This window comes from Chiloscyllium plagiosum, unplaced genomic scaffold, assembly GCF_037043375.1.
Source record: "Chiloscyllium plagiosum isolate Xiang-an unplaced genomic scaffold, Cpla_swu_hap1 HiC_scaffold_8, whole genome shotgun sequence".
NCBI classification, from domain to species: domain Eukaryota; kingdom Metazoa; phylum Chordata; class Chondrichthyes; order Orectolobiformes; family Hemiscylliidae; genus Chiloscyllium; species Chiloscyllium plagiosum.
This window is the reverse complement of record NW_028270146.1, coordinates 103,838,410-103,865,536: the sequence shown is the minus strand read 5'-3', so window position 1 is coordinate 103,865,536 and position 27,127 is coordinate 103,838,410. Positions and strand designations below refer to the sequence as shown.

The 27,127-nt window shown below is 42.8% G+C and overlaps 1 protein-coding gene across 1 annotated transcript; it reads right to left on the bottom strand.

Moving 5' to 3' along the window:
* Positions 1-1,585: 1,585 nt before the first annotated feature.
* LOC122553893 (presenilin-1) lies at positions 1,586-26,746 on the bottom strand. The gene is made up of 8 exons (XM_087990189.1): positions 26,610-26,746; positions 22,021-22,088; positions 20,801-21,021; positions 10,334-10,432; positions 10,155-10,241; positions 7,472-7,654; positions 4,082-4,200; positions 1,586-2,653 (listed from the first exon to the last, which is right to left on the bottom strand). Exons 1-8 carry the CDS (start codon positions 26,673-26,675, stop codon positions 2,498-2,500), a joined length of 999 nt encoding a protein of 332 aa, XP_087846315.1. The 5' UTR covers positions 26,676-26,746; the 3' UTR covers positions 1,586-2,497.
* Between the last annotated feature and the right edge of the window lie 381 nt (positions 26,747-27,127).

Here is a 27,127-nt window from a genome sequence, read left to right as displayed (position 1 = left end):
GTGTGCAGTTTTGGTCTCCTAGTCTGAGGAAGGACATTCTTGCTATTGAGGGAGTCCAGTGAAGGTTCACCAGTCTGAATACAGACAGGATTAACTTGTGTTTGCTGGAATTTAGAAGAATGATGGGGAGGGTCTCATAGAAACATAGAAATTCCAGATGGGACTGGACAGGCTAGATTTGGGAAGAATGTTCCAGATGTTGGGGAAGTCCAGAACAAGGGGTCACAGTCTACGAACAAGGGGTAAGCTATTCAGGACTGAGATGAGGAAATATTTCTTCGGAGTTGTGAACCTGTGGAAGTCTCTGTTGGGGCCAGTTCATTAGATACATTCAAGAGGGAGCTGGACATGGTCCTGGGAATGGGGAAGAGGGCGGGCATGGGAAACTAAGATTGCATGATCAGCCACGATTGCATTGAATGATGGTGCAGGTTTGAAGGGCCGAATGGCCGATTCCTTCACGTATTTTCTATGTTTCTATCCACTCGCCTGAAATTGACAGATGGTGTTTTAGCCTGGTCATCTGCACCGACATGCTGGACTGCCCCCTCATTGAACAGGGCCTCCTCCTTCTCCACTGAGTTGTTTAATCGCCCGCCCTTATTTATGACTGGATATAGCAGGGTTGCACAGCTCAGATTCGATTGCTTTGTTGTGGGATTACTTTGCTCAACTCCCACTGTTTGGTATTTATGCCTTCTTGCATTGTAGCTTCACCACGTTGGCACCATATCTTTAGGTGTCATTGGTTCTGCTACTGTACACTCTCCTGTACCCTTCACTGCATCAGGGTTAGTCCCTGACAATAATGGCTTATGAGATGACAAGATTGTGGTTGGACACATTTCTGCTGATAGATTCCCATGTTGGGAGAGCTCGGGCTGTTAAATCAATCCCATTTGGCAAGGCGTTAACCGCGGGCCAGACCACCCTGAGAATCCCACAATGGTGTGGACACCAAAACTTCATCCCCACAAAGACTGTGCACAGGTTACACATTAATCTACTTGTTGCACGTGCATCTGTAGTCAATGAAAGGATGAAGCATGCTCCTCCCTCAGCATTTACCACAGAATCTACAGCATCGTCTGCTAGGACAGAGGAACTGGAGTAGACCATTCAGCCCCTTGAGTCTGCTCCACTATTTAATCCCATTATGGCTGATCGCACATTCCAACAGGCAGGTTCCTAGACCACATTTAATCTGATACCATGGGTGTAAAGTCAAAGTTGATGAACCTCAGGTTGTCTCCTTCCTGACTCCGCTGTGCTGTCCTCTCTGCTGGCTTTGTCCTGCCAATGGGACAGGTCATACCCAGGAACAGTGAATGGACCTAGTTGAATATGAAACTAATGCTTTCATGTTTTGGCTCCTTGTTGGAGGAAAAGGTTCCTATCTACACTATCAAACAGTCCAATTATTTTAACCATGGTAATTTATTTTTAAAATAATTTATTTTAAACTCGTTTCACTCATGTCTTATGAGAGATGCCTTTGGCTTATTTCCTGTTGACTCCCAACTCCCCCTCTCCTCCCATGAGACAATAAGTTGCGATTGTCAGAAAGAAAACTGGAACACACAAGTCCACTGCACCGCCAACTTTTAATTGCTACAGATCAGAGACCCCAAAGGAAGTCCAATCATTTCCCCCATTTGTTCAAAAGCAATTCAATAAGTCTGCATGTATTGTCACAAAACATCACGAAATCCACAGCTTCTCATTCACGTTTGCTTTGTTCAAATAAAAAATCAAGTACAAAACAGCAAAATACCACTGTTACTAGAAAGCTGTGATGAAAACAAAGTTGTTGGGCCACGATCCAAAAACCTGACCATGGGCCCGGAACTTCAACTCACATCTTTGCTCTCTCCACTGGTCTGAACTGACCTGCTGAGTGTTTCCAGCATTGCCTGTTTTTATTTCCAAAGTTCAGCGGGTGAGTTTAAGTAGAATGAGGGAAGGAATGTCCAGTATAGGGTGAAATAAAGTTCAGGCATCTATTCAAGAAATGTTTACTTAATGGGGGACCCTCAGCAGTTCAGAAAACTGCCTTTAAAGGATGAAAACCTTTTTACACAGTAATAATGTTGCAAAGAAGGCTGCATTCTGGACACTGAATGCAGCTTTTTTTCATTGCAATGTTATAACATATTTTGCAGAAAAGCTGAGCAAGAGCAAAGCTGCACCGAAACTTCTAACAGCACAGCCCTGTCACTTTTCACTTCGACCATGGCACTCAGTGGTATATCAGGTTAAAATCAATCCCACAGACACACAGGAGTGATCAAATTCAGAAGTGTGCACAGGCAACAGATGGATTTAAAAAAATAACAAATTGTTCCGATAATTATAATCCACAGAGGTCCCATACAACTTTATTGTTCTCTACTTGAGAGATGGTTATACCAGTTACAACAAAAAAACAAGATCCTTTTCCAGTGCTCAGCATGAAAGTTTTACAGTACAACTTGAAACATTTATTCCAAAACAAACACTAGATATAAAACTGATACAAAGCCAGTTGGTCCATGAAGGGGCGGACCAGGTTATCAGTAGCAAAATAGAAAACCAGGCCAAAGGTGATGGAGATAGGCAGTGCTGGCAGTGCCTTCTTGAAGATGGCAAGCAGCAGCAGAGTAAGGCACAAACCCTGAAAGTGTAAAGGTAAGGCAAATTACTAAATCTGCATCATTTCCTATGAAACTCCTTCTCTTCAGTGGACGATGCTGGAAAGGAAGAGCACATTCATACCCATACAGGTCAGCACAAAGCAGCAGGTTCAATCTTGTGGTTGGCCAAGGTGGTGTTTATTTTTGTGGGTGGCGGGGGGGAAAAGGGGTTTGAAAAGGGAGAATGCTTATTTCTTACCACCGCAGCCCTGAGAGTGAGGTTGCAGAGACACCAGTGGGAGGATAAATAGAGAATACTGATTGTGTTCAATTTGTGCATTAAATTGTTGGCCAGTAGTGAGCAGGGAAAGCAGAGACAGAGGACGAGAGGAGAACGATGAAGAAGAGAGAGTGCATTGATGCCTATTAGGCGAATTCTTCAAGTAAAAACCACAACAATAGCTTGTGAGGGAACGTAAAAATTGGCATACAAGGAGAATAGAATGGCCCTCAAAATAAAAGAGAATTACACCATTTTGTGTTCTGTTGCCAGCCTTTTAATCAAAGAACCCCAGGCCTTTGTGCATCAGTCAAACAGAACTTATAAATGCTCATACTTACAGATGCGATGCTATACAGGGGATAATTTTAAAGATCCGACCAATGGTGTACGTACGAGCGGCTACTTCATATTCTCCTGCACTGTACTCCACCTTACATGTAAACTGACTTATGAATAGAATCAAGACTGTTTGCAACCTGGGGAATTCCCAGTGCTTAGAATGCAAGCTGTTTGCAGTGTCCCCCACAGTTAAGATGATTCTTAAAAGAAGGCTGTGTCATGTCTCCGTCAATACATCACCAAATTCACTAAATACAACAGTGAGCAAGCTACAGTTGTCATATTAATCTGGTTCACCCAATGTGCAAAGTTTGGTTTCCACGGTGATTAAGAGGGCGTTTTAATTTGGCTTTAAGTGGAAGTGTAAGATCTCCAACACTGCATCTCCGAAGGAGCAGTGGGGATAAAGAAAAGTAGGTCGCTATTAGTCAGTATACCTACTCTAGTGACCATTACTAGACTGATTTGGAGATGCCGGTGTTGGACTGGGGTGTACAAAGTTAAAAATGAAGGAGCGTCGCTCCGAAAGCTAGTGTGCTTCCAATTAAACTTGTTGGACTATAACCTGGTGTTGTGTGATTTTTAACTTATTACTAGACTGGGCTGAGGGAAGGCTGAACCAGATTCAGCAGAGCTGCACTCAGAGCTCAAATTGCTGACCCATACAATGTCAGACAAGGCACCATAAACCTGCACCCCAACCAGCCTGCAGTAGTCTGCAATGTTACGCACAGATACTTTTCAACATTTGAGAAGGCTTTTGGGCACTTTTACTGTGCTGCAATTCTATAAGCGGAATATATTTTCCCCAGGCTGTCCTGGGGAAGTCCCTATGATGCATACTCACAATTAATATTGCTACGAAACAGGCCAGAGTCGTATTCCAGTCTCCACTTGCTGCGGCTGATGCTTTTCCAACAAGGACACTGTAGAATATGAAGTCACCTAATCCAAGTTTCACACCCCCTAACAAGCAAAGCAAAATATAATTTGACCATGATGAGCGAGAAGAAGGGTCCCACAATGAGCCTGTATTTTAATGCCTGCTTTCAGCTCTCTAGTTTCCACACAGAGGCCCATTCAGTCTAGCTTGGTCATATGTTGTTTGGGCGGCCTGGTGACTCAGTGGTTGGCACAGTTGCCTCACAGCACTAGGGACTGGAATTTGATGCCAGCCTCGGACAGTCACCTTCAGCAACTGTGTGTGGAGTTTGCACATTCTCCCCATGTTTGTGTGGGTCTCCTCTGGTTTCCTCCCAGAGTACAAAGGTATGCAGGTTAGGTGAATTGGCCATGGGAAATTCAGGGTAACAGGAATAAGGTAGGGAAGTGGGGCTGGGTGGGATGCTCTTCAGAGGGTTGGTATGAACTCGATGGGCTGAATGGCCTGCTTCCACACTGAAGGGATCCTATGATTCTATGTATATTACTGGGCCCAGCATTGAAAGATTTATATGCGGTGGCAAAGCTCAGCATACACTGCCCATTGACCTTTTGTGATGACCTCAGTGATGGAAAATTTCATTTATTAAAAACTAATTTTGTGGGACGTGGACGTCACTGGCAGGACCTGCCATCCCTAGTTGCCCTTGAGAAGGTGGTTGTGGGCTGCCTTCTTGAACCACTACAGTCCACTGCTGTGGGTTGACTGACAATGCCATTATGGACAGAAGTTCAGAATTTTGACCCAGAAACACTGAAAGAACGGCGATATATTTTCAAGTGAGGATGGTGAGTGGCTTGGAAGGTGCTAAGTACATTGGTGAATTTCTGCACTGCATCTTGCAGATAGTGCATACTGGAGGAAGTGAATTTTTGTGGATGTGGTTTCAAACAAACAGGTTGCCTTGCCCTGGGTGGTGTAAAGTTTCTGGAGTTCTGTTGGAGCTACACTTATGCACCCAACTGGGGAGCATTCTGTCACTTATGCCTTAATTTTGGTGGACCTGCTTTGGGAATCAGTTACCGCTGCAAGGTTCGTAGCCTCTGGCTTCTTCTTGTAGTCACAATACTATGATGTTCAGTTTCTGGTCAATAGTAATCAGCAGGATGTTGATAGCGGGCGAGTTCAGTGACTATAAAGCCATTGAATGTTAAAGGTTGATGGTCAGAGTCTCCCTTATTACAGATAGTCATTGGTGCTTGCATGATACTTGCAGATAATACATAATTGGGAAGTATTATGGACTGGAGAAGATAGTGTTAAACATCAAAAGGACACAGACCGGCTGTGTCTGATTTCATTTATTAAAAACTCATTTTGTGGGAAATCAGACAAGTGGCGGAAAAGTATTAAGAAATTCATTTTGATAATTTTGGAAGAAGAACATGGGAAGGCAATATGTAACACAAGCGACAATTCTGGAGTTGGAGTCTTCCACCACACTCCAAGTCAGGAATGTGATGGAATACTCCCCACTTGCAGCTCCAACAACACTCAAGAAGCTTGACACCATCCGGGACAAAGTAACCTGCTTGATTGGCACCATCTCCATAAACCTTAAGTTCCTCCACCACCAGCGCTCAGTAGCAGCAGTGTGTACTATCTAGAAGATGCACTGCAGAAATTCACCAAAGATCCTTAGACAGCACCTTCCAAACCCACGACCACGTCCACCCAGAAGGACAAGGGCAGCAGGTACTTAGGAACACCACCACCTGCACGTTCCCCTCCAAGCCACTCACCATCCTGACTTGGAAATATACAATCGTTCCTTCACAGTCGTTGGGTCAAAATCCTGGAATTCCTTCCCTTCCGGCATTCCGGGTCAACCCACAGCAAGTGGAGTGCAGCGATTCAAGAAGGCAGCTCACCTCCACCTTCTCAAGGGCAAATAGGGATGGGCTATCAATGCTGGCCAGCCAGCGACTCCCAAGCCCCACATATGGATAGAATAGTTGGTGCAGGAGCAACAGGACCAAAGGATAACGGCACACAGGTTTGTGAGAGTGGTTAAAGATACAGAATCCTGGGCTTGATCCTGGTCCAGAGTACAAAAGCAAGAAAGTTATGTCAAACCTGCATGTATTACTGGTTCAGCCTCAACTGGAGCACTGTATCAACTTTGACAGGCAATAAATGCTGGCCGGCCAGCAAGGCATGCATCCCACAAGTGAATTAAAAAAGGTTCTGGGCACCACGTTTTAGAAATGATGTGATGGCATTCTTGAGGGTACAGGAAGGATTTACAGAAGTGGCTCAGAGGATGTGGGCTTCAGTTATGAGGACAGTTTGAAGCTGGGGCTGAGAAGGTAATTAAAATCATGACTGGACTGAACAAAGTAGCTATGGAAAAACTGTTCCCATTGATGATAGGATGAGGAACTGGGTGTGGGGGGACACAGATGCAAGGCAATTAGCAAAAGAAGCAACAGTGAAAACAGGAAGAAACTTTCACACAGAGTGATTAGGATCCGAAATACGCTGCCTGATTGCATGGTAGAGGCAGGGCCAAATGAAACTTTCAAAAGGAAAGTAGAATATTATCTCAAGGAGGAGGAACTTGCAGGGCTACACAGGGAACATGGCACTAGGAGAGCTGGTCCTTCTGACAGCCAGCACAGACATGATGGGGCAAACGGCCTTTTTAATGTGCTGAAACCAGAATACAATTCTATGAAGCAACTGCCGCTGATTTTTATCTACTCAAACCACATCCCACGTGACCCTCACAAGTCCATAATTCTATTTCTTTCTCTCTCTTTGTATGTATTCAACTAGCTTCCCCTCAATGCATTCATGTTATTTGCTTCAATTTCTCCAACTAACAGTGAATTCCAGATCTCAGTTGCCTTCTGAATTATGAAGTTTCTCCTGAATTCATTAGTGACTATCTTATATTTATGACCCACAAGATATACCAGAAGCCTGAAATATGGAAGCACAGAGATCCAAAGGTAGAGGTTAGATCTGAAAATGTGTTGCTGGAAGAGCACAGCAGGTCAGGCAGCATCCAGGGAACAGGAGAAGGGCTTATGCCCGAAACGTCGATTCTCCTGTTCCCTGGATGCTGCCTGACCTGCTGCGCTCTTCCAGCAACACATTTTCAGCTCTGATCTCCAGCATCTGCAGACCTCACTTTCTCCGTAGAGGTTAGATATAAAGGGTAGGTCAAGACAATGGATACATTTTTTCAGATTGTGGCTCCTGCTTCAGCACTGCCTCTTTAAGTCATCCAGGACACGGTTGAATGATACAACCTAGCAACTTATAGCTTCCAGTGGTAAGTTCACTTACTTTCCTCAGGATCTTCAATTGCTACTGGAGGGCTAGGCAGAGCCTGCACGGCTGCCCGACTCTCCTGGGTCGATTCCATAGGACCCAATCTGGCATTTCTGCTGTTTGTCCATTCCTGAGTGAAGCCCCCATCGTCTACCTGGGTCGGGCCATCGTCAGCACAAGTCTGATTGAGGGCAAGGCCTGCAGAGGTTAAAAGCAGAGAAGATACATTACAAATGCAGGCAGTTCCTGTCACCAAGTCAGATTAGGAGATCCAAATATACTTGAGTACAAACCTTCATCAGTCAAAGACCCCAAACCAGTTCAAGTATCAGGTCAACAGACACTGCAAAAACACTGAAAAACAGAGCCACAGAAGGTAACATTTTCCAGTCAATGATTCAGTCTGCAATGCATGGTCTACAGTGGGCTAAACGAATTCAAGACTAATTGTTAAGAGTTAAGCACTGAAGAAGTACTCTGGGGAAAGAGCAGCAGAGTGGGACTAATTGAATACCTATTTCAAAAGAGTAAGCAGAAACATGCAAGGACGAATAACTTGCCATGCTGTACCATCCCATGATTCTATTTCCCATACTGCTAGGCCAATATAGCCACATAATACTCTGGCAAATAAAAACAATCTGAGCAGAACAGTAAGCTGCAACCAATCAAGGAAAATCACTTGGGAAATTCCTTTCCAACTTAAGGGTAAATATTGGGAAAGCTGTGACTCAGAACCATTGAAATCAAGTTCAATTACACATCACTGAATCATAGTCATCAATTGTGCATTACCTGATGGAAAACAGCAGTGATTCTTGACCTGTGAAATATCAATAAAATGCTCTAGATCTGATACTGTTCTGACCCTTAACCACTGTCACCAGGTTTAAGGGCAAAAAAGGTTCAAGACTCCAGATTCCAGTAGCCTGGTAAGACAACTACAACATATTGGATCAAAGTTCAATGGACAGTCAAGTTGACATTCACAATTTGCCCAATAAGCCAATACTCACTGACCTAAATTAGCTGCTAATCTCGTAAGAGATTGGACTTCAAAATCTCACCATTTATCAGACCCTCCAAGGCCTCTGTAATCTTCCCCTTCAGGCTATTTCTCTCCTCTCATAGGGTATCTGAACTAGAAGTCACACATTTAAAGTAAGGAATTTCTTCTGAGGGTCATTAGGCTTTGTAATTTACAAGCCCACTGAGTCCAACCGAGTTTTGATCTGCAAGGGAGCCAAAGGCCAGGCAGGAAATTGGAGTTAACACCACAATCAAATCAGTCATGTACTTATTGAATGGTAGAGCAGGCTCAAGACATCAATAGCCTGCTTCCGTTCCTATGTACGCTCTTAAACATAAACAATCATGTGATCAGTTCCAGTTCCATTGTCTGCTGTCAGGGTGAACAGACATGTGCTGAAAGCACAACTATTTTTGAAGACAATAGTGTCATTCTTTCCTGATTACCGAGGCCTGCATCTACACATGAATAGTATACCAGATGTAGAGAATCATGCAGACAACTCATCTGAGGTGTTTATCCCATGTTCCACTCAGCCTTCAACTCTTCTCAGAGAAGCTCTGTTCATTGTATTGTGACTTATAAGTCAATCTTAGTTCTTACCTGTGACATGTCATGTCTCATCAAATGGTCCTTTATAGACCATGTCTTGCACTAGGTATTTAACATACTCTGAATTTAAAGTTTCCAAATAGCTTTGCTGAAAAAAGACAAGACTCATATTGTTTCCCCTCTACATTGCTATTTCTTGCAAATGCTCTGATGAGTGCAAGACCAAAAGTTTTGACAGAATGTGTCTTTTTGCAGCAATACTCATGTTCTGTATGCCCAAATGACTGGTTCAAAACTGGAAAAGAAGTTGCACTGAATGAAACAGAATTCTGAAGAACCGCGATATCAGGCTGAAAATAGAACTCTGTTTCTTGCTTCATGAACACTGCCGGACCTGCTGAGGTTCCCCAGCATTCTCTGTTTGTTTCTAAACTGTCGTGGTTGATGCACTTTAATCTCCCCTTTCCCCTGCACTCACAGTCAAGGCAAATAGACTCAAATAAAGGAAGCTGCAATATGTTGAACATTTAAGCCACTTTTAAATATTCTAACAACTCTATTCCAAGTGAAACTAGAACAGATCCACAAAAGAACTCAGGTTCAAACTGGTGACAGGTAAGCTAAGACAGGAAGAAGCATCAAGGATTTCTTGGTAGAATAGTGGAAATGTAACTCAAACTATTTTAGAATCACTGGATGCAGTAATTGAAGGAGTTAATACAAATAGAAAGACTTTCTGTAGCTGTATCTGTGCTCTTGGAATATAGGACATCGGTTTACATTTAAGAATGAAAGGCATAATTTTCTCAAATTTACCTTAAGCATTTCCTTTCAATTTGCAATTTTCTGAACTCTAACCACTTTTTATTGAAAACAATACCTTAGATTATCGTTTGTTGCAAAAGATTAAGTAAAATCTCCCTTCTTTTGAGTGAGCTCTTTTGGACATAGTAATTGAAGGAAACAACATTTTAAAAACAACGCTCAGAAATCAAATGCAACTCCAACAAGTGCAGAACTAGAGACAATATCAGAGTGGTTTTATTACACAACGTCCACAGTGACTTTCTTGGATGTTTCCTAACAGGTTTAACTAAAGCAAACTGTTGCACTCACCGGGTGGTGGCAAACCAGAATCTTTCGGAGGGTTCGACCGGGCTTCTGGATCAGTGTCTGCCATATTAACCAACCAGACCATTGTCGCTATGCAAAACAACAAACAGCCGGGTTAACCCTGTGCACTGAGACCTTCAGGTTAACAATCAGAATGGCACATCTCCCCCCCTTGAACTTACAGGAATAGATCAGAGCTGGAAATATTGGTTCATTCCTCTCTTGTGCAGTCTCGACTAGAATGCGCAAGGGACCCTTGGGGCACAGCACTGCAACCAGATCTGAAAAAAAAAACCCATTTGCTCAATATAAACTTCATATCATGGCTTGATAGAAAACTTGGTAATGTAAGATTTAATCAAAATAACTTTTATATTCTAAAATCCAATCTTCTAATTGCTAGGCGTCATGGTTTGGATGGTGCAGCTGAAGGTGCTTTGGCGAGTTGCGGTATGCATCTTGCCGATGGTGCACACTGCTGCCAGTAGTGGACGGAGTGGACGTGGTGCCAATCAAGTGGGCTGCTTTCTTCTGGATGGTGTCAAGCTTCTTGAGCATTGTTGGAACTGCACTCATCCATGCAAATGGGAAGTATTCCATTTCACTCCTAACTTATGCCTTGTAAATGGTGGCTTTGAGGATTTTGGAGGCAAATTACTTGCTGCAGTATTCCTACCTTCTGACCTGCTCTTGCAGCCACTGTGGTTATATGGCATGTCCAGTTCAGTTTCTGATCAATGGCAACCCCCAGGACGATGATAGTGGGGGAACTCAGTAACGTCAAAACCAGTGAATGTCCAGGGGTAATGGTTAGGTTCTCTCTTGTTGAAAGTGGTCAATACCTAGCACTTGTGTGGCATAAATGTTACTCCTCACTTATCAGTCCCAGCCTGGATAACATTCAGGTCTTGCTAACAATTGGACATGGAATGTCTCAGTGGTGAATGGTGCTGAAGTTTGAGTGGTTATGTTTGTTAATGATGCACAAATTGATTTTGCAAATTATGCAAATCGCTACAGACAGATGTAAACTGCATTTAACAAATTACATAACACAGAATCCAGACTTCCAATCTAACTGATTTATGCTCAACATGAGATTCCTCCCAATATTCATCCATTCTGGTAATGGAGACAGAAAATCCTGGAGAAACTCAATGTCTGGCAACATCAGTGGAGAATGTTAAGTCTGCTATGACTCTGGTTCTGAATGTCATATCAAACTTGACTTTGTTTCTCTCTCCGCAGATGCTGAGTTTATTCAACATTTTCTATAATTTCAGGTTTCTAACATCAACAATAGCTTGCTTTCATTTCAGCTTATTCCTCTATTCTCTTTCAAATGTTTAGCCTTCTTTGCCTTAAATGCGTCTTAGTTGTTCACCAGCCCTGAGGTTAGCGAGTTCCACATTCTTGCCATTCTCTGGGTAAATGCGTTTCTCCTGCGTTCCTTATTGGATTTATTCAGGACTATTTTGTACTGATAATTCCCATTTAGCACCCTCTATAAATGGAATATAGATATAGATTAGTTACAGATATGGGTGCAGAAATGGCAGATCAAGTTTAATTTGGGTAAGTGTGATGTGCTACACCTCAGGAGAATCAACTGTTAACTTTGGTTAGGGCACATTTAGAGTATTGCTCTCAATTCTGATTGCCACATTACAGGAAGGATGTGGAGAGGGTGCAGGAGTGGTTTACCAGGATGCTGCCTGGATTAGAGGGTATGAGCAATAAGGAGAGGCTAGAAAAACTCAGCTTGTTTTCTTTGGAGTGACAGAGGCTGAGGGTAGACTTGATAGAAATCTAACATTATGAGATGCATAGATTGGGAAAAAGATTCTGACCACCAACCCGGAGTTGAAATATTTATTTCGAGGGGGCATGCATTTAAGGTGAGAGGGACAAGTTCAAAGGAGAGAGGAGGAGCAAATTTTCTACACAGAGTTTGGAACATTTTGCCAGGGGTGGTAGTGTAGGCAGATACTAGGGGGGGTGATTAAGGGACTTTTAGATAAGCACATGAATATGCAAGGAATGGAGGGATATGGACCAAGGGTAGGTAGAAAGGATCAGTTTAATTTGGCGTCATGTTCGGCATAGCATTGTGGATCGAAGGACCCATTCCTGTGTTACATATGTTCTAACTGTAAATCTTTACAATCTCAAATCCTTTCATAATCCCCCAAGGCGTCAATTTGTTGGACCCTTCTATGGCTCAGACACAAGGAAACAATTTCAGTCTTTCATCCTTTCCTGAGTTAGAATGAAGAACAATTCAGCACAGGAACAGGCCCTTCGACCCTCCAAGCCTGCGCCGACACATTTGCCCTCCCATACTAAAACAGTTCTGGCATAATTCTTATAAATCATGTTTTGCAACTTTTCCAGAGCATTGTGCAGTATTTGAAGTGTGGTCAAGCCAAGGTTCTGTACAAGTTTAACATTTAATAATACTGTTTCTCAATGCTCTTCCTCAATGAATACAGATCTGCCTAGTAACCACACAGACATCTTAACATTACAGTACAACTGATTTCTGCCAGTAAGAGTGCCTCACAGCAATTGTTGAATGATGTCAAACATTCAAAGCTTGAACATATACATAATATCTAAACATTTTTGGCAGTCAGTCAAATCATTCCCTGGACCATGTGCTATCTAATTTTAAGCTTTTCAAAACACTTATGACTACATATAAGCCTTAATTATAACTTGCTGGATAAATGTGATTCAGAATATTATGTTTATAGTTACAATTTTTGCTTGTTTGTGTCATAACTTACTTGCCTTAGACTGATATTCTAACTAACACCACCATGTCCAGGAATAGACAGGCACAAACATTCACACAGCAGTTTGGGAGTCAAAGCCTGAGTTTTGGTTCTGAAAAGTACTTTTTACAGACTTTGCTTTCTGTCCACAGCGTCCAACAAAGCTGTCATTGGGACAGTGAACTTGCACCCATGCCCCTCACATGGTGTTACTCACAAATCTGGCACTTTTCAACAAGAGAAAATAGAGCACAGGCTTGGGTAAAAAGGAAACAGTATAGATTGAGTGAACACAGCTTATTGTGAATTTGTCACTGAAAATAGACTTCTTCCTATTTCTGGCTATTATGATGGCATTCCTGTGAAGCACATTCTTCAGTGTACTTGGACTTCATTAAACTGCAGATTAGATAGAGTACCCAGCCAGGCAAGTGGGGAGTATTCCACCATGCTCCCAATTTGTGTCTTGTAGATGGTGAACAGATTTTGGGGAGCCAGGAAGTGTATTACTTGCAGTAGGATTCTGAGCCTCTGACCTCCTCTAGTAGTCACATATGGCTAGTTCAATTCAGTCTCTGGAAACAGTAACTCCCAGGATGAGTGATTCAGTGATGGCAATGCTACTGAAAGTCAAGGGGCAATGGTTAAGTTCTCTTTTACTGGATATGATCGTTCCTGGTACTTGAATAGATTGGTCAGATGGGCAGACATGGCAGATAGAATTTAACCTTGATAAGTGTGAAGTACAGTCTGTTCTGATAGAACGCGATAGTTCTGTTCCCGTGCGATCCCGCGTTATAGGAAAATTGTGTAAGAGCAGCACCATTTAAACCAATGGGACCAGAATCGTGTTATAGCCAACACATGTAAGGAACGTTTGCATTCTACAAATAATAGTCTAAAATCTTCAATCACCTAATGGCCAATTCGCATTGAAGAAACATGTGTTATAGCAAAACTGACTGTCATGCACATTGGAAGAATTAACAAGATGAAGGAGTCTTCACTGGGAAGCTCAGAGGAACAGAATGATCTTGGACTGCTTATCCACACATCCCTAAAAGTAGCAGGGCAGGTCAATAGGTTAGTTAAGACAGCGTACAGGATACTCGCCTTTATCAACCGAGGCACAGATTCCAATAAAAGGGAGGTTACAGGGAAGCTGTACAGGATTTTGAGAAGGCTACAGCTGCAGTCCGGTTTGTAGTTCTGATCACCAGACTATAGGAAGGAGGTGATTTAATTGGAGGGGGCGCAGAGGAGAGTCAACAGTATGTTGCCTGGGATGGAACATTTTAGTTTTGGAGCAAGGATGGATACATTTGGGTTGATCTCCTTGGAGAAAGTGAGGACTACAAATGCTGGATATCAGAGTGTGCTGCTGGGAAAGCACAGCTGGTAGTGCAGCACCTGACAAGCGGGAGAATTGACTTTTTGGGCATAAGCCCTTCATCAGGATTTCTTTGGAGCAGAGTTGGCTAAGGTGGGACCTTGATAGAGGTATATAAGATTACGAAGTCAAGAAGAAGAGGGTATAATTTGAAGGTGAAAGGCAGATGATGTAGAAGGGATTCAAGGAAAACTCTTTTCACCCAGAACATGGTAGAAGCTTGGAATGCAGCACCAAGGAGGGTAATTGAGGTGGGAAATCATGCTTTACCAATCTCTTGAAACTCTTCAAGAATGTAACTAGTAGAGTTGATATGGGGGTGGCGGGTCAGTGGATGCGATTTACTTGGAGTTTCAGATGGTTTTTGATAAGGTTCTATAACAGAGACTAGTATGTAATGTTAAAGCACATTGGGGGTAGTGAACTGACAGATAGAGAACTAATGGGCAAACAAGAAACAGCTGAAATAAAAGGGCCTTTTTCCGAGTGACAGGCAGTGACATCTGTCCCACAGGGACCCCAGTTATTCACAAAATATTGGAATGATTCAGAGGAGGGAATTAAAAGTAATATCAGCAAGTAATATCAGCAAGTGAGTTGGCAGGGTGAGCTTTGAGGAAGATGCAGAGATGCTTCAGTAAGAGGTTATCCATTCTGGTTGACTAAAAGACAGAAAGGCAGATGATCTGACTGGCAGTAGATCGGGAATATGACCTGGGTGCCCTTGTAACCAGTTATTGAATGTAAGCATGTAGGTGCAGCATATGGTGAAGACAGCAAATGTTACGTTGGCCTTCATAGCAAGAGGATTCATGTACAGAAGAAGGGATATCTTACTGTAATTGTACAGAGCTTTGGTGAGACCACAGTTAGAGCACTGTGTGCAGCTTTAGTCTCCTACTCTGAAGGAGGATGTTCTGGCTATGGAGAAAGTGAGGACTGAAGATGCTGGAGATCAGAGCTGAAAAATGTGTTGCCGGAAAAGCGCAGCAGGTCAGGCTACATCAAAGGAGCAGGAGAATCAACGTTTCGGGCATAAGCTGGCTATGGAGGGAGTTCAACAAGGTTACCAGGCTGATTCCAGGGTTAGCAGGACATATGAAGACAGACTATATTCACTGCAGTTTAGAAGAAAGAAAAGGAATTTCATAGTAACCTATGAAATGCTAACAGGATTAGGCAAGCCAAATGCAAGAAGGCCATTCCCAATAACCAGGGAGTCGAGAACTGGGCATCACAGTAAAAGGATGTGGGGTTGACCATTTAGAACTGAGATGAGTGGAAATTTCTTCACCCAGAGTTTGTGGAATTCATGACCACAGAAAATAGTTGAAGCCAAAACATTGAATGTTTTCGAGGAGGATTCCATAAAGTTTTTAGAACTAAAGGGATCAAAGGGAGGAAGTGGAAACGAGTACTGAGTTAGATGGTCAACCATGATCATGCTCAATGTTGAAACCGGCTTGAAGGGCTGAATGGCCTATTTCTGCTCTTATTTTCTAAATTTCTATGATTAAAAATATGTACATTAGTAACTTTAAAAGGGCTTTGAGGTGCAGAGTTGCAACTCTACCTCCGAACCAGGAGGCTCGGGTTGAAGATCCACCAACTCCAAAGGTGTGTAATGAGATCTCTCAACAGGTTGATTTGAAAATATCTCCACTGAGGAAGTGAAGATGGCTGACCTCCAGCAACTACAATCTTCATTTGTGCCAGATATGACAAGACGCACACTGAGCTCTGATGAGACAGATATCAGTTCGTTGCTTGGAAGAATCGTCCAACACTGATATATAAGAATAGAGTGATGGGGCAGTTTAATAATGGAGCACCTTGGAAGTGGCCAGTCACTGAACACCTCGAGTTTTGGTGTTTTTGAGAGCTTGCTGTGTGGAAATTGGCTGCTGCATTTTCTCTATTTTTGGGATGCCCCGAGGATGTACCAAGCATAATATAAATGGAAATCTTTCTTTTCTTTGCAAAGATTTGAGCAAAGGGTAACTGGCAGGCTACACATACACACCCTATTGCAGGGACCACTGGCCCTTTCCTCCCACTCTCCAGACCTGCACAAGGCCAGATCAAAGCAACTTGGCTTGACTTTGCAAGTAGTAATTAAAAATAATTGTTCAGTAGTTTTCAGGAGCTCATAATTCACCTATTGTTTGCATAACCAAACCCTGTCATTTGCAAGCAACTGCTTTTCCTGCCTAGAGGCTTAATAAGGAATATGGTTTCAAGAGTTTAGTTATACTAGAGATAAGCTTTATGTGAACAACCAACAGGTAATTTTGTGGCTGCAGCATGAATTGTGACAGTCAGTAATATGGTGCACAGGTCCAGATGATTTATTACCAAGACTTATTTCATCACACAATATGAAAGAAAATGAACTGCCTTTATACGATGCCTTTCACAGTCTCAGAACATCACCAATGACTTTGTAGTCAAAGCACTTGTACAGCAAAATTGAAATGCAACAACCAATTTACGCACAGCAAATGCCCAAAAACAGGAATGAGATAAACGACTAAGTAATTTGTTGTTACTGATGTTGTTGAGGGCTTAACGTTTGTCAGGTAAACAGGGGAAGGAATTCAATAACCAGTGACATGGGATCTATCAAATCCCTCAAAAATTTTGCATGTAGGAATGATTTTGCAATGGGAAAATAAGGGGAGAATGCAGTCTCACAACACTGTAAATGTGCAGCTTCGGAGTATCCTCCCCGTGCACAGAGCAACGGTCAATGCCTGTATTATTGGCAAATAGTGGCAGCAAGCATCTAAGAGATGGCACACAGTATCACTCTTCAAGGGCAGGAGATGGAGCAAGTCCTTCCTTCTCACGTCTTCAGTCTGCAGTCACTCACTCATACCACAACTTTTGATAATCTCACTATTATTTGACTATGACTGAGGCTCTTGCACAGTGAATACAGCTTCCTACATGGTGTAATCTTTTGGCTGATTTACACTCCTGCATATAGCTGTAGGACTCCCATTGTATTAAAGGATAGGTAAACGCAGTTCTGGTTATATTCTTCCTAACTTCTCACTGCACTCTCTCTATTTCCAGTAACCAGACTGTAAACCTTCCCCCGCATTCCATCTCCCATCTCAAGGTTTATGACAGAACCAAACCACCACAATTCAATTTGGCCCTTTTCTTATTTACATCGCCTACTGAACAATGAGTCTAGGCTCTGTACATTGACTTTTCAATATTACAAACAAAATTAGCCAAGTAACTCTCTAAGGTCTCTTTGCTTTAAATCCTACCCCCACCCAGTGCCTCCTTACTGCTGACATATGCAGACAGTGGGTTACAAATGAACATCATAGTAAAAACTATTATGTTTGAACTTCAAAGAGAAGCTTTAATCTAACTCGCAAGAACATACCAGTATGAATGTACTTGAACATGTAGATACAACAAACAGTCCAATAACTTTAGGAGGGAGGGGAGAATCACACTCTGAAAAAGGTGTTATTGTGTCTGATACTTCTAATTATTTTAAACAGATGGCTGTGTGTGGTTTCGGTGTTTGCTTTTGAGAAGAAAGAAAAGCCCTTTGAGAATTCTGGAGACATAGCTCCCCATTAATAGACAACAAAAGGCAAGTCTTGACAATCACATCACCCTCGATTAGCTGGGTAATGTGGAAAACTGCCATTAAACCATTAGGGACGAATAACCAAGAGAATATGGCAGTGGAGTCATGAGGAGCAGTTCACTTCATTTCATTATTCAGAGAATCTCTACAAAACAGACTGATATAAAATGAACATATCAAACAGTCTGAATGTGTTGTATAACTCCAGCTTAATGGGTGAAGAGAATGTTTTACTTTGAGGAACATTGAATAGTAAAGAAAATGTTAATTTTACATGATATACTACTACACACCCTCAAAATGTAAACAAAGTTAAAAATCACATAAAACCAGGTTATAGCCCAACAGGTTTATTTGGCAGCACTAGCTTTCGGAGCGCTGCTCCTTCATCGGCTAAGGAGCAGTGCTCCAAAAGCTAGTACTTCCAGTTAAACCTGTTGGACTATAACCTGATGTCGTGTGATTTTTAACTTTGTCCATCCCAGTCCAACACCAGCTCCTCCACATCCTGAAAATGTGGACATTTGAAACTCTCTCCCCACAAAAGGTGGAAGATGAAGGAGTTAATTAAAATATTTCACATTAGATTAAAAGATTTTAATCTTGTTGGGGTTTTGTGGGATACAGAACACACGGAGTGAGCTGTAGATCAGTAATGGTTTTGAAGTGGGAGTTTACACGGGGTTAGCTGACACAGGGCATACAGACACAAGATGGCCGCTGAGTCATAGGTTGGTCACTTAGCACACTAGATGACCGTTGAGCCATTACATAGAAAACACAACAAAGCATACACAGATACTGTCTGAGGCTATCAGGATACCAGCACAATAGACACAGAACACAGATGATTAGCTTAAGGCACGTGGGGGGAGAGAATACACATCAGTAATGTCTACTGCCCAAAGTGTCTGAGTCCAGCCACCACCTTCAATAGAAATGTATACAAGTGTTAATACCTTAGATTTGCAGTAATGGAAAACAATCTTCCTTCTCAGGAAGAACGAACACGACCAATTACTGCAACAATGGACTTCTGTGTAGCTGCTGTAACTGACAATGACTCCGCAATGTTTTCTGTAAACAGACCATGCTGTACAAACAAAGACTCGATACTTCAAATATTATACCACAAAATGTATAAAATATTATGACATGTGCTCAGAGGGTGAGAGAAGGCTCGCAGCTGACAGCCCTGCTGTGGACATCTCTCTCTCTCTCTCTCTCTCTCTCTCCCCCCCCCCAGAGCTCCAGTTTCTTCGTACAATAAACTCTGTGGTTGAATCCTGAATCTGACTCCAAGGCTGGTGATTTTCCACACAAGTCTGAATGATGACGATGACAATGAATATTGTTATACTTGTACAGGATTTGCTTTTGTGCCAGTGAGAAATAGCAGCTAAGTATAATGCAATGAAGTCAGTGAACCAATCACCTAGGCTCCAGCTCTCACTCAATGATCGAGGACCTGCACACTACACACCGTGGCTGAAGTTCACACTGAATGATCAGAGACTGTGCACATTGTTGGCATTTTTCTCTCTATAAGCACGAAGAATAGACTGAAGAATTGAATTAATTTGTCAGCACACTTGTTGCTTCATCAAATCACTGACAGCTTTTGCCTCTCCAAGGGTGGCATGGTGGCTCAGTGGTTAGCACTGCTGCCTCACAGCACCAGGAACCTGGGTTCGATTCTAGCCTCGGGTGACTGACTGTGTGCAGTTTGCACATTCTCCCGTGATTGCATGGGTTTCCTCTGGGTGCTCCAGTTTCTTCCCACATTCCAAAAATAGATGTGCAGGTCAAGTGAATTGGCCATGCTAAATTGCATTAGTCAGGGGTAAATGAGTCTGGGTGGGTAACTCTTCAGTGGGTTGGTGTGGACTTGTTGGGCCAAAGGGCCTATTTCCACACTGTGGTGAATCTAATCTAATCAAAACTCAGTCTGGAAATGCACAGTGCATGTCATAGAACCATAGAATCCCTATGGTGTGGAAACAGGCCCTTCGAAACAACAAGTCCACACTGGCCTTCTGAAGAGTAACCCACCCAGACCCATTTCCCCCTACCCTATTACTCTACACTTACCCCTGACTAATGCCCCTAACCTATACATCCCTGAACACTATGGACAATTTAGCATGGCCAATTCACCTAACCTGCACATCTTTGGATTGTGGGAGGAAACTGGAGCACCCGGAGGAAACCCACACAGACATGGGAAGAACGTGCAAACTCCACACAGAGGGTCGCCTGAGGAATTGAACCCAGGTCTCTGGCGCTGAGGCAGCAGTGCTAACCACTGAGCCACTGGGTCATCCACGTGACTGTGTTCTGCTGTTTGTGCTGTTAAAAACATATGTGGGTTTGAGACAAAAAAATACTGCAGATGCTGAAATTCAAAATAGACAGGCAGGAAGCTGGAAGAACACAGCAAACCAGGCAGCATCAGGAGACAGAGAAGTCAACATTTAAATGCAATTAAAAATGTACAGGCACACAATCTACCTTTAGGGTAGATGCTCACTGAAGTGAAGGTTGATAAATTCAAGTTGATTTACTTTGACATACAAATTAGCAGAATTTAGTTTGTATAGGGGATTATTTAGTAAATGCCCCATGTAAGGTCAGGTTTTGCTCTCTTGCCATCAGTTACTGGAATCACCAGATTGCATCAAAACCTTTTGGAAATCCTAACATTTCAAGATTCACATCACCAAGAATCTCTATTCTGTATGAGATACATCCCAGCATTCACTCCACCTCAACCCAGCCTTCTGTAAAATAGAATAAACTTGATTCCACTCCTTCTGATCAGAAGCTCATAGGAAAATTCAAACACAAATCCAGGAGGGGATCTTACCATATACCGAGATCACCGCTAGAATTAACCAGGCAGTCCACTCTGGGAGGTATTTGATGAAAACCAGAGCCATAAGAGCACTGATCATGATCAGGTAAGCCTGCTGGAGCCGAAGTGGGCCCTTCCAGTGGATGCAGACCATCCCAACCACTCCAAAGTTCCAGATCACCAATGCCAACGTGAAGTAATCCATGGCAACATTATAGGTTTTGAAGACTTCCCTGATGAAGAGAAAGGACAGAAGCCTGATTTACTGAATGGAACTAAGCATTTTCCTGCAAGTACTCATTCCCATCTTCTCCAGACATTCACATTCTCATTCCTCATTTTGAGGGCAATGCTGTAATGACACCCAATATGAACAGCAACAAGAACAAGGCAGTCCACTTAACTGTGATGTCATTCAATATCTTCAATATTCACTCCCTTGAAATTGATTTTCACTGGTGAGGTCAATTTTTAATCACCCACCCCTAAATACCCAGAGAGCTGTGGGTCTAGAAGACATGTAGGTGAGACTAGAGAGAGATATGGCAGATTTCTTCCCTAAAATGACATTAGCAAACCAAATGAGTTGTACAACAATAGACAGTGGGTACATTGTGACATTGTATCTTCGACAAGATGCACTGCAGTAACTCACTAAGGCCCCTTAGACAGCAGTTTGCAAACCCATGACCACTTCCAGCCTGAAGGACAAGGGATGAACAGAATCACCACCTCCGAGAAAAACATCATCCTGACTTTGAAATAGATCATTGTTCTTTCAGTGTTGTGGGTCAAAGTCCTGAAACCCCCTTCCGGACAGTATTTTGGGTGCCCCTAGACTTAAAGGACTACTATCACTTTATGAATAGGAAGGGTTTAGAGGGATATGGGTCAAGTGCTGGCAAATGGGACTAGATTAGGTTAGGATACCTTGTCGGCACGACAAGTTGGGCCGAAGGGTCTGTTTCTGTGCTGTACATCTCTATGACTCTAGCGCAATTCTGACCCAGTAGTTACAAACACACCAACACGGAGAATGAATCCTATACTCCATCCGGATAATTCTGTGAACCCTGCTAATGCCAGACCTGCTGATCTTCTACAAACACCTGACAGCTCCTACACCCAGATGCCACCAGTTAGACAAATTAGCATTAAGATATTTATAGTAGGAACAGAATATCAAATAAAACTCCCAGCACAGTTACAATTCTTTAAAAGGAGAAACTTACCCCAAATAGATGAATGAGAAAAAGAAAAGCAACAAGAGAGACGAGATTATCAACCATCCATGAATGACCTGTTTAAAAGACATCAAGAAAGATTGTGAGGCTTCAAATGGCTGAAGTAACTGGCTTGGCAGATTTCTTTCTCACATTAGTTAATAGAAATACAATTTGATCACTATGGCACCACAATAGGAAAGGGGGTAGATCCTTTTTATATATCCTGAGTTATGTATCAGAACTCCACATACTTATTTTTTCCTTCTGAGTCTAGTTGCTTAACCCCAGTTGACACTCCAGTGCGACACTGAGAGAAAAGTGCACTGACAGGAGCTGGTTTTGTTCAGGTGAGATTTTAAACCAAAGCCTCCTCAGTTAGAGGTGCACTTGGTTTCATTTCTTTAAAAATTCTGCTGTCCAGTCTTTGCCAAATTCATTTGTCCTCTTCCACACAGTCTATTAACCTTCACATGAGGTTATTGTCACTGAGGTTGTTACTCAACTGAACGTTTTTTTGTTAAATATTTTGAATCGTTTCTTCAAGTATTCTTGGTTTGTTTATGCCAAATCTTTGAGACTATTTATCCAATCAACCTCCCCATATACATAATTGGTTTTATTTGAGTTTAATTATTTTCTTTTGGGACTGAAGTATGTTGCTTTTAAATTTAATTTGAAAGTTAATTGTACAATGGGAGAAACCGGTCAAAGGATCTTTTGCTAAGAGATTATTAATCAAGTGTCCCTCATTACACAATACTACATCTGAAATAGCTTTACCCTTAGTTTGTTCCAGAAAGTGATCACACAAAAGTTTCTGACAAATTAGTCTTCCACAAAAAAGAACTGGCGCCCTACAATGGTTACACAGTGCTAATTACAAGCTCTAATTATTTCTTACTTAATATTCTACTTAACGGTACAACTACTGTTCAATTGCTGCAAGTACTTTAAAAACCTGCGTTTTGACTTGTTGTCCCTAATCTTTATCCACACTGATTTAATTTCATAGGAGAAAGTGAGGACTGCAGATGCTGGAGATCAGAGTCGAGAGAGTGGTGCTGAAAAAGCACAGAAGATCAGGCAGCATTCGAGGAGCAGGAGAATCGACGTTTCGGGCATAAGTCCTTCAGGCTGGGGCTGGGAGATAAATGGGAAAGGGGGGAGGGTGGGGAAGGTAGTGGAAATGCGATAGGTGGATGAAGGTGAGGGAGAAGGTGATGGGTCAGAGGGGGCAGTGATGGACAGGTCTGGAGGGCGATGCCAAGTTGGAGGCTTGGGACTGGGATAATGTAGGGAAAGGAGAAATGAGGAACCTGTTGAAATTCACATTTATCCCATATGGTTGCAGGGTCCCAAGGTGGAATATGAGGTGTTCTTCCTCCAGGCGTCAGGTGGTAAGGGTTTGGCAGAGGAGGCGGCCCAGCACCTGCATGTCCTTGACGGAGTGGGAGGGGGAGTTGAAGTGTTCAGCCACGGGGTGGTGGGGTTGGTGGCTGCATGTGTCCCAGAGATGTTCTCTGAAACGATCTGCAAAAAGGTGTCCTGTCTCCCCAATGTACAGGAGTCCATATCAGGTGCAACGGATGCAGTAGATGAGATTGGGAGAGATACAGGTAAATTTCTGATGGATGTGGAAGGATCCCTTGGACGGAGGTGAGAGGAGTGTTGTGGGTGCAGGTTTTGCACTTCCTGCGGTGGCAGGGAAAGGTGCCAGGAGTGGGGTGTGGGCTGATGAGGGGCATGGACCTGATGAGGGAGTCACGGAGGCAATGGTCTCTTCAGAACGCTGATAGGTGTGGGGAAGGAAATATATCTCTGGTGGTGGGGTCTGTTTGGAGGTGGCGGAAGTGGCAGAGGATGACACGATGTATGCAGAGGTTGGTGGGGTGGAAGGTGAGGACCAGAGGGGTTCTGTCCTTGTGTTGGAAGGGGTGGGGTTCAAGGGCAGTGGTGCCTGAAGTGGAGGAGATGCGCTGAAGGGCATTGTCAACTACGTGGGGAAGGCAAGTTGCGATCATGGGAGGAGACAACCATCTGGGACTCTGAGGTGGAATTGGTCATCCTGGGAACAGATGCACCAGAGGCGGAGGAATTAGGAATAAGGGATGGCATTTTTACAGGAGGTAGGGTGGGAGGAGGTGTAGTCTAGGTAGCTGTGGAGGTTGATGGGCTTGTAGTATATGTCTGTGGTTAGTCAGCTGTCCGAGACTGTGATGGAGAGGTCCAGGAAGGGGAGGGGGGTTTCAGAGATGGTCCAGGTGAATTTGAAGTGGAAGGTGTTGGTAAAGTTGATGAACTGTTCAACCTCCTTGTGGGAGCACGAGGCAGCGCCAATACAGTCATGGATGTAATGGAAGAACAGGTTGGGGGTGGGGGGGTGGAGCCTGTGTAACTGCGGAAGATGGACTGTTCCACATATCCGACTAACAGACAGGCGTAGCTGAGTCCCATGCGGGTGCCCATGGCTACCCTTTGGTTTGGAGGAAGGAGAAGTTGTTAAGGATGAAGACCAGTTCAGCCAGGCAGATGAGGGTGTCGGTGGAAGGGCACTGGTTGGATCGGTGTGAGAGTAAGAAATGGAGGTTGAGACAATGGAGTTCGGCGGGACAGGCGCAGGCTGAAACAATGAGTCGACCGGGGCAGTCATGTTTGTGAATCTTAGGAAGGAGGTAGAATTGGTGGTGTGGGGTTCACGGACAATGAGGTTGGAGGCCATGGATGGGAGATTCCCAGAGGTGATGAGGTTGTGGATGGTCTGGGTGATTCTGGTTTGGTGATGGAAGGTAAGGTCACGATCAAGGGGGCAGTAGGACGAGGTGTCTGCGAGTTGACGCCTGGCTTCAGTAGTGTAGAGATGCGCCACACTATTACTGCGTTCCCCTTGTCTGTGGGTTTGATGGCGAGGTTGGGGTTGGAGTGGAGGGAGTGGAGGGCTGCCTTTTTTTAATTTAAGGTCTTTTTCTTACTAGTCTCCATAAGTCACCCTTCAGGATTACTCCTCTTTTTCCATTCGGTTTCCAAACTGTTGTCCACCCTAGAACATTTACTTCCTGATCTAAATCACCCTTTTCCCACATGGTTATCCAGGTGGTTATACAAACTCATCATCTGTTTGCATCTGTCTTAATAGTGCTTTGTGCTCTAAAGATCTTAATTTTTTTTTTAATTGCTGCCTTTGCATAAACCTTATTTGTTGTTGCAACATCACTGTTAAACTGTCTCTTCCTGTGACACTCTGCTTTGCTCTACCCAAAAATTAAGCAATTGCTTTAATGCTTCAACTTTTCCTCTTAGATTTCTATCTCTCTCTTCACTAGACACCCCACCTTTTAATTTGAAGCTGTGTTCACAGCCCTGACGATACAATTTGTCATGTCACTGATCCTAGTAAGGTTTAAATAGAACCCAACTCAAATGGAACAGCTTCTTCTTTCCTTAGGAAGCTTTTCTCTTCATTTCACATCTTTCTTCTTATTTGCCATAGGTGAGTACCGTTGGCAATGTCAGTATTTGCTGGGAATTTCCTTTGGCTCTTCAGCAGATGGTGGCTTACTTTGAATAGGTCTTATCTTGGAGGGTCAGGGCTAGGGTCCAGGAATCTAACATCCTCTTTTCTGCAATACTCCTTCTGCCATGAAACACTAGATGTAATCATTGGATTTACAGAATGTTGGAGTTCAGTGAGGACATTATTAGCCCCATGAATGTTATAAGAACAATATCTTTGTATTTTATATCTTGAAAATCTATGGGTTTTAAGGAAAACAAAATTACTTTTATTTATATATAAAAAAGACACAGGGATTTACCAGGATGGTTGCAGAACTTAGAAGCAAGGAATTCGATACCTATTGTGAACTCTACAATAAACCCTAGCCACTATACATAAGCAATCAGAAGCGAAGCTGATTGGAACTGGAAACAACTTACATAGAGAGAGGCACACAGAAGCATGTGCTGTTTTTTTGCCCCCAGCAGAAACTGCCTGTTCTCTGCAGTAACAAAACTCAGTTCAAACTTGATGAAAACAAATTATCTTTCCTGCAGCAGTTGCTAAAGCTTTTGAATTGATCAGAATCATTCTCCAAGTGAATCAGTTACTCTGTACTTCTTACAAACCAGTGGAAGCTTCCAAAGAAATGCAACTGAACTCCCAGGGCCTATCCAAAAACGGATCAAATCTACATTAGAACGGTATGGCTTACATCAGTTTGTATTTATACCACACCTTTAACTGTATCTTCAGCATGTAGCAGCAGCAAGAAAAGCTAAATGGAAGTTGCAACATGTAGTTAGAAGGGGGAACTGCTGATTGAGGCAGAGAGGAACAATTTGTATCTCATCCAAGGTCATCTAAAAAGTAATCGCAGATAATGCAATTCATCTTTCTCTGCATTACACTGAGTGTCACAATCTTAGCAGATGGGTTAAAAGAGGGTCCACTTATGTAGGATACAATCAATTTGATCACTTCATCAAACTGCTGCAATCTCATTTTTGTTAGTCCATCAATCAATGGGAAAAGGAGGTTATAAACATATACAACCACAAATGCATTCTGCGGACAGAAGGAGACTTCTGCGGACACATACCTTGTAGCACCTGTATTTGTAGAGAAGTACAAGAACAAGTGTCATCACAACGATGACACTGATCATAATGAGGGCATTCAATATGGAATTTACAGCTCGCTCTCCAACGGTATCTGTGTCTTCTGTAAATGGGGTATACAACCTAGAAGCTTTTTAAATGGAGTCAGACTTGGAGGGAGGGGTGAAGGGTTAATATCCGAAATGTAAATAGATGGTCAATATCAGCAGATATGTAAGAAAACATGACAACAGAATTTACAGGTTCCCCGTGAAGCCTAATGCCAAAGTCAGAAGCAAATGATTAATCAAAGATAATATTAGCTAGGAGTGAACCTCCTTTAGTTTCTATTGATCCTAACGTAGGCCATAATCAGCTTTTAAGACCCACAACAAAAACAACACTATCTTCATTTCTTTATTGCCTGTTATTGCCCTGGCATTCAGTTCACTGTCAGTTCAATTACATAATAAAGCAAAATCAGTGTGATCAGCATTTGCACCAGCTGGAGAAGAGAAAT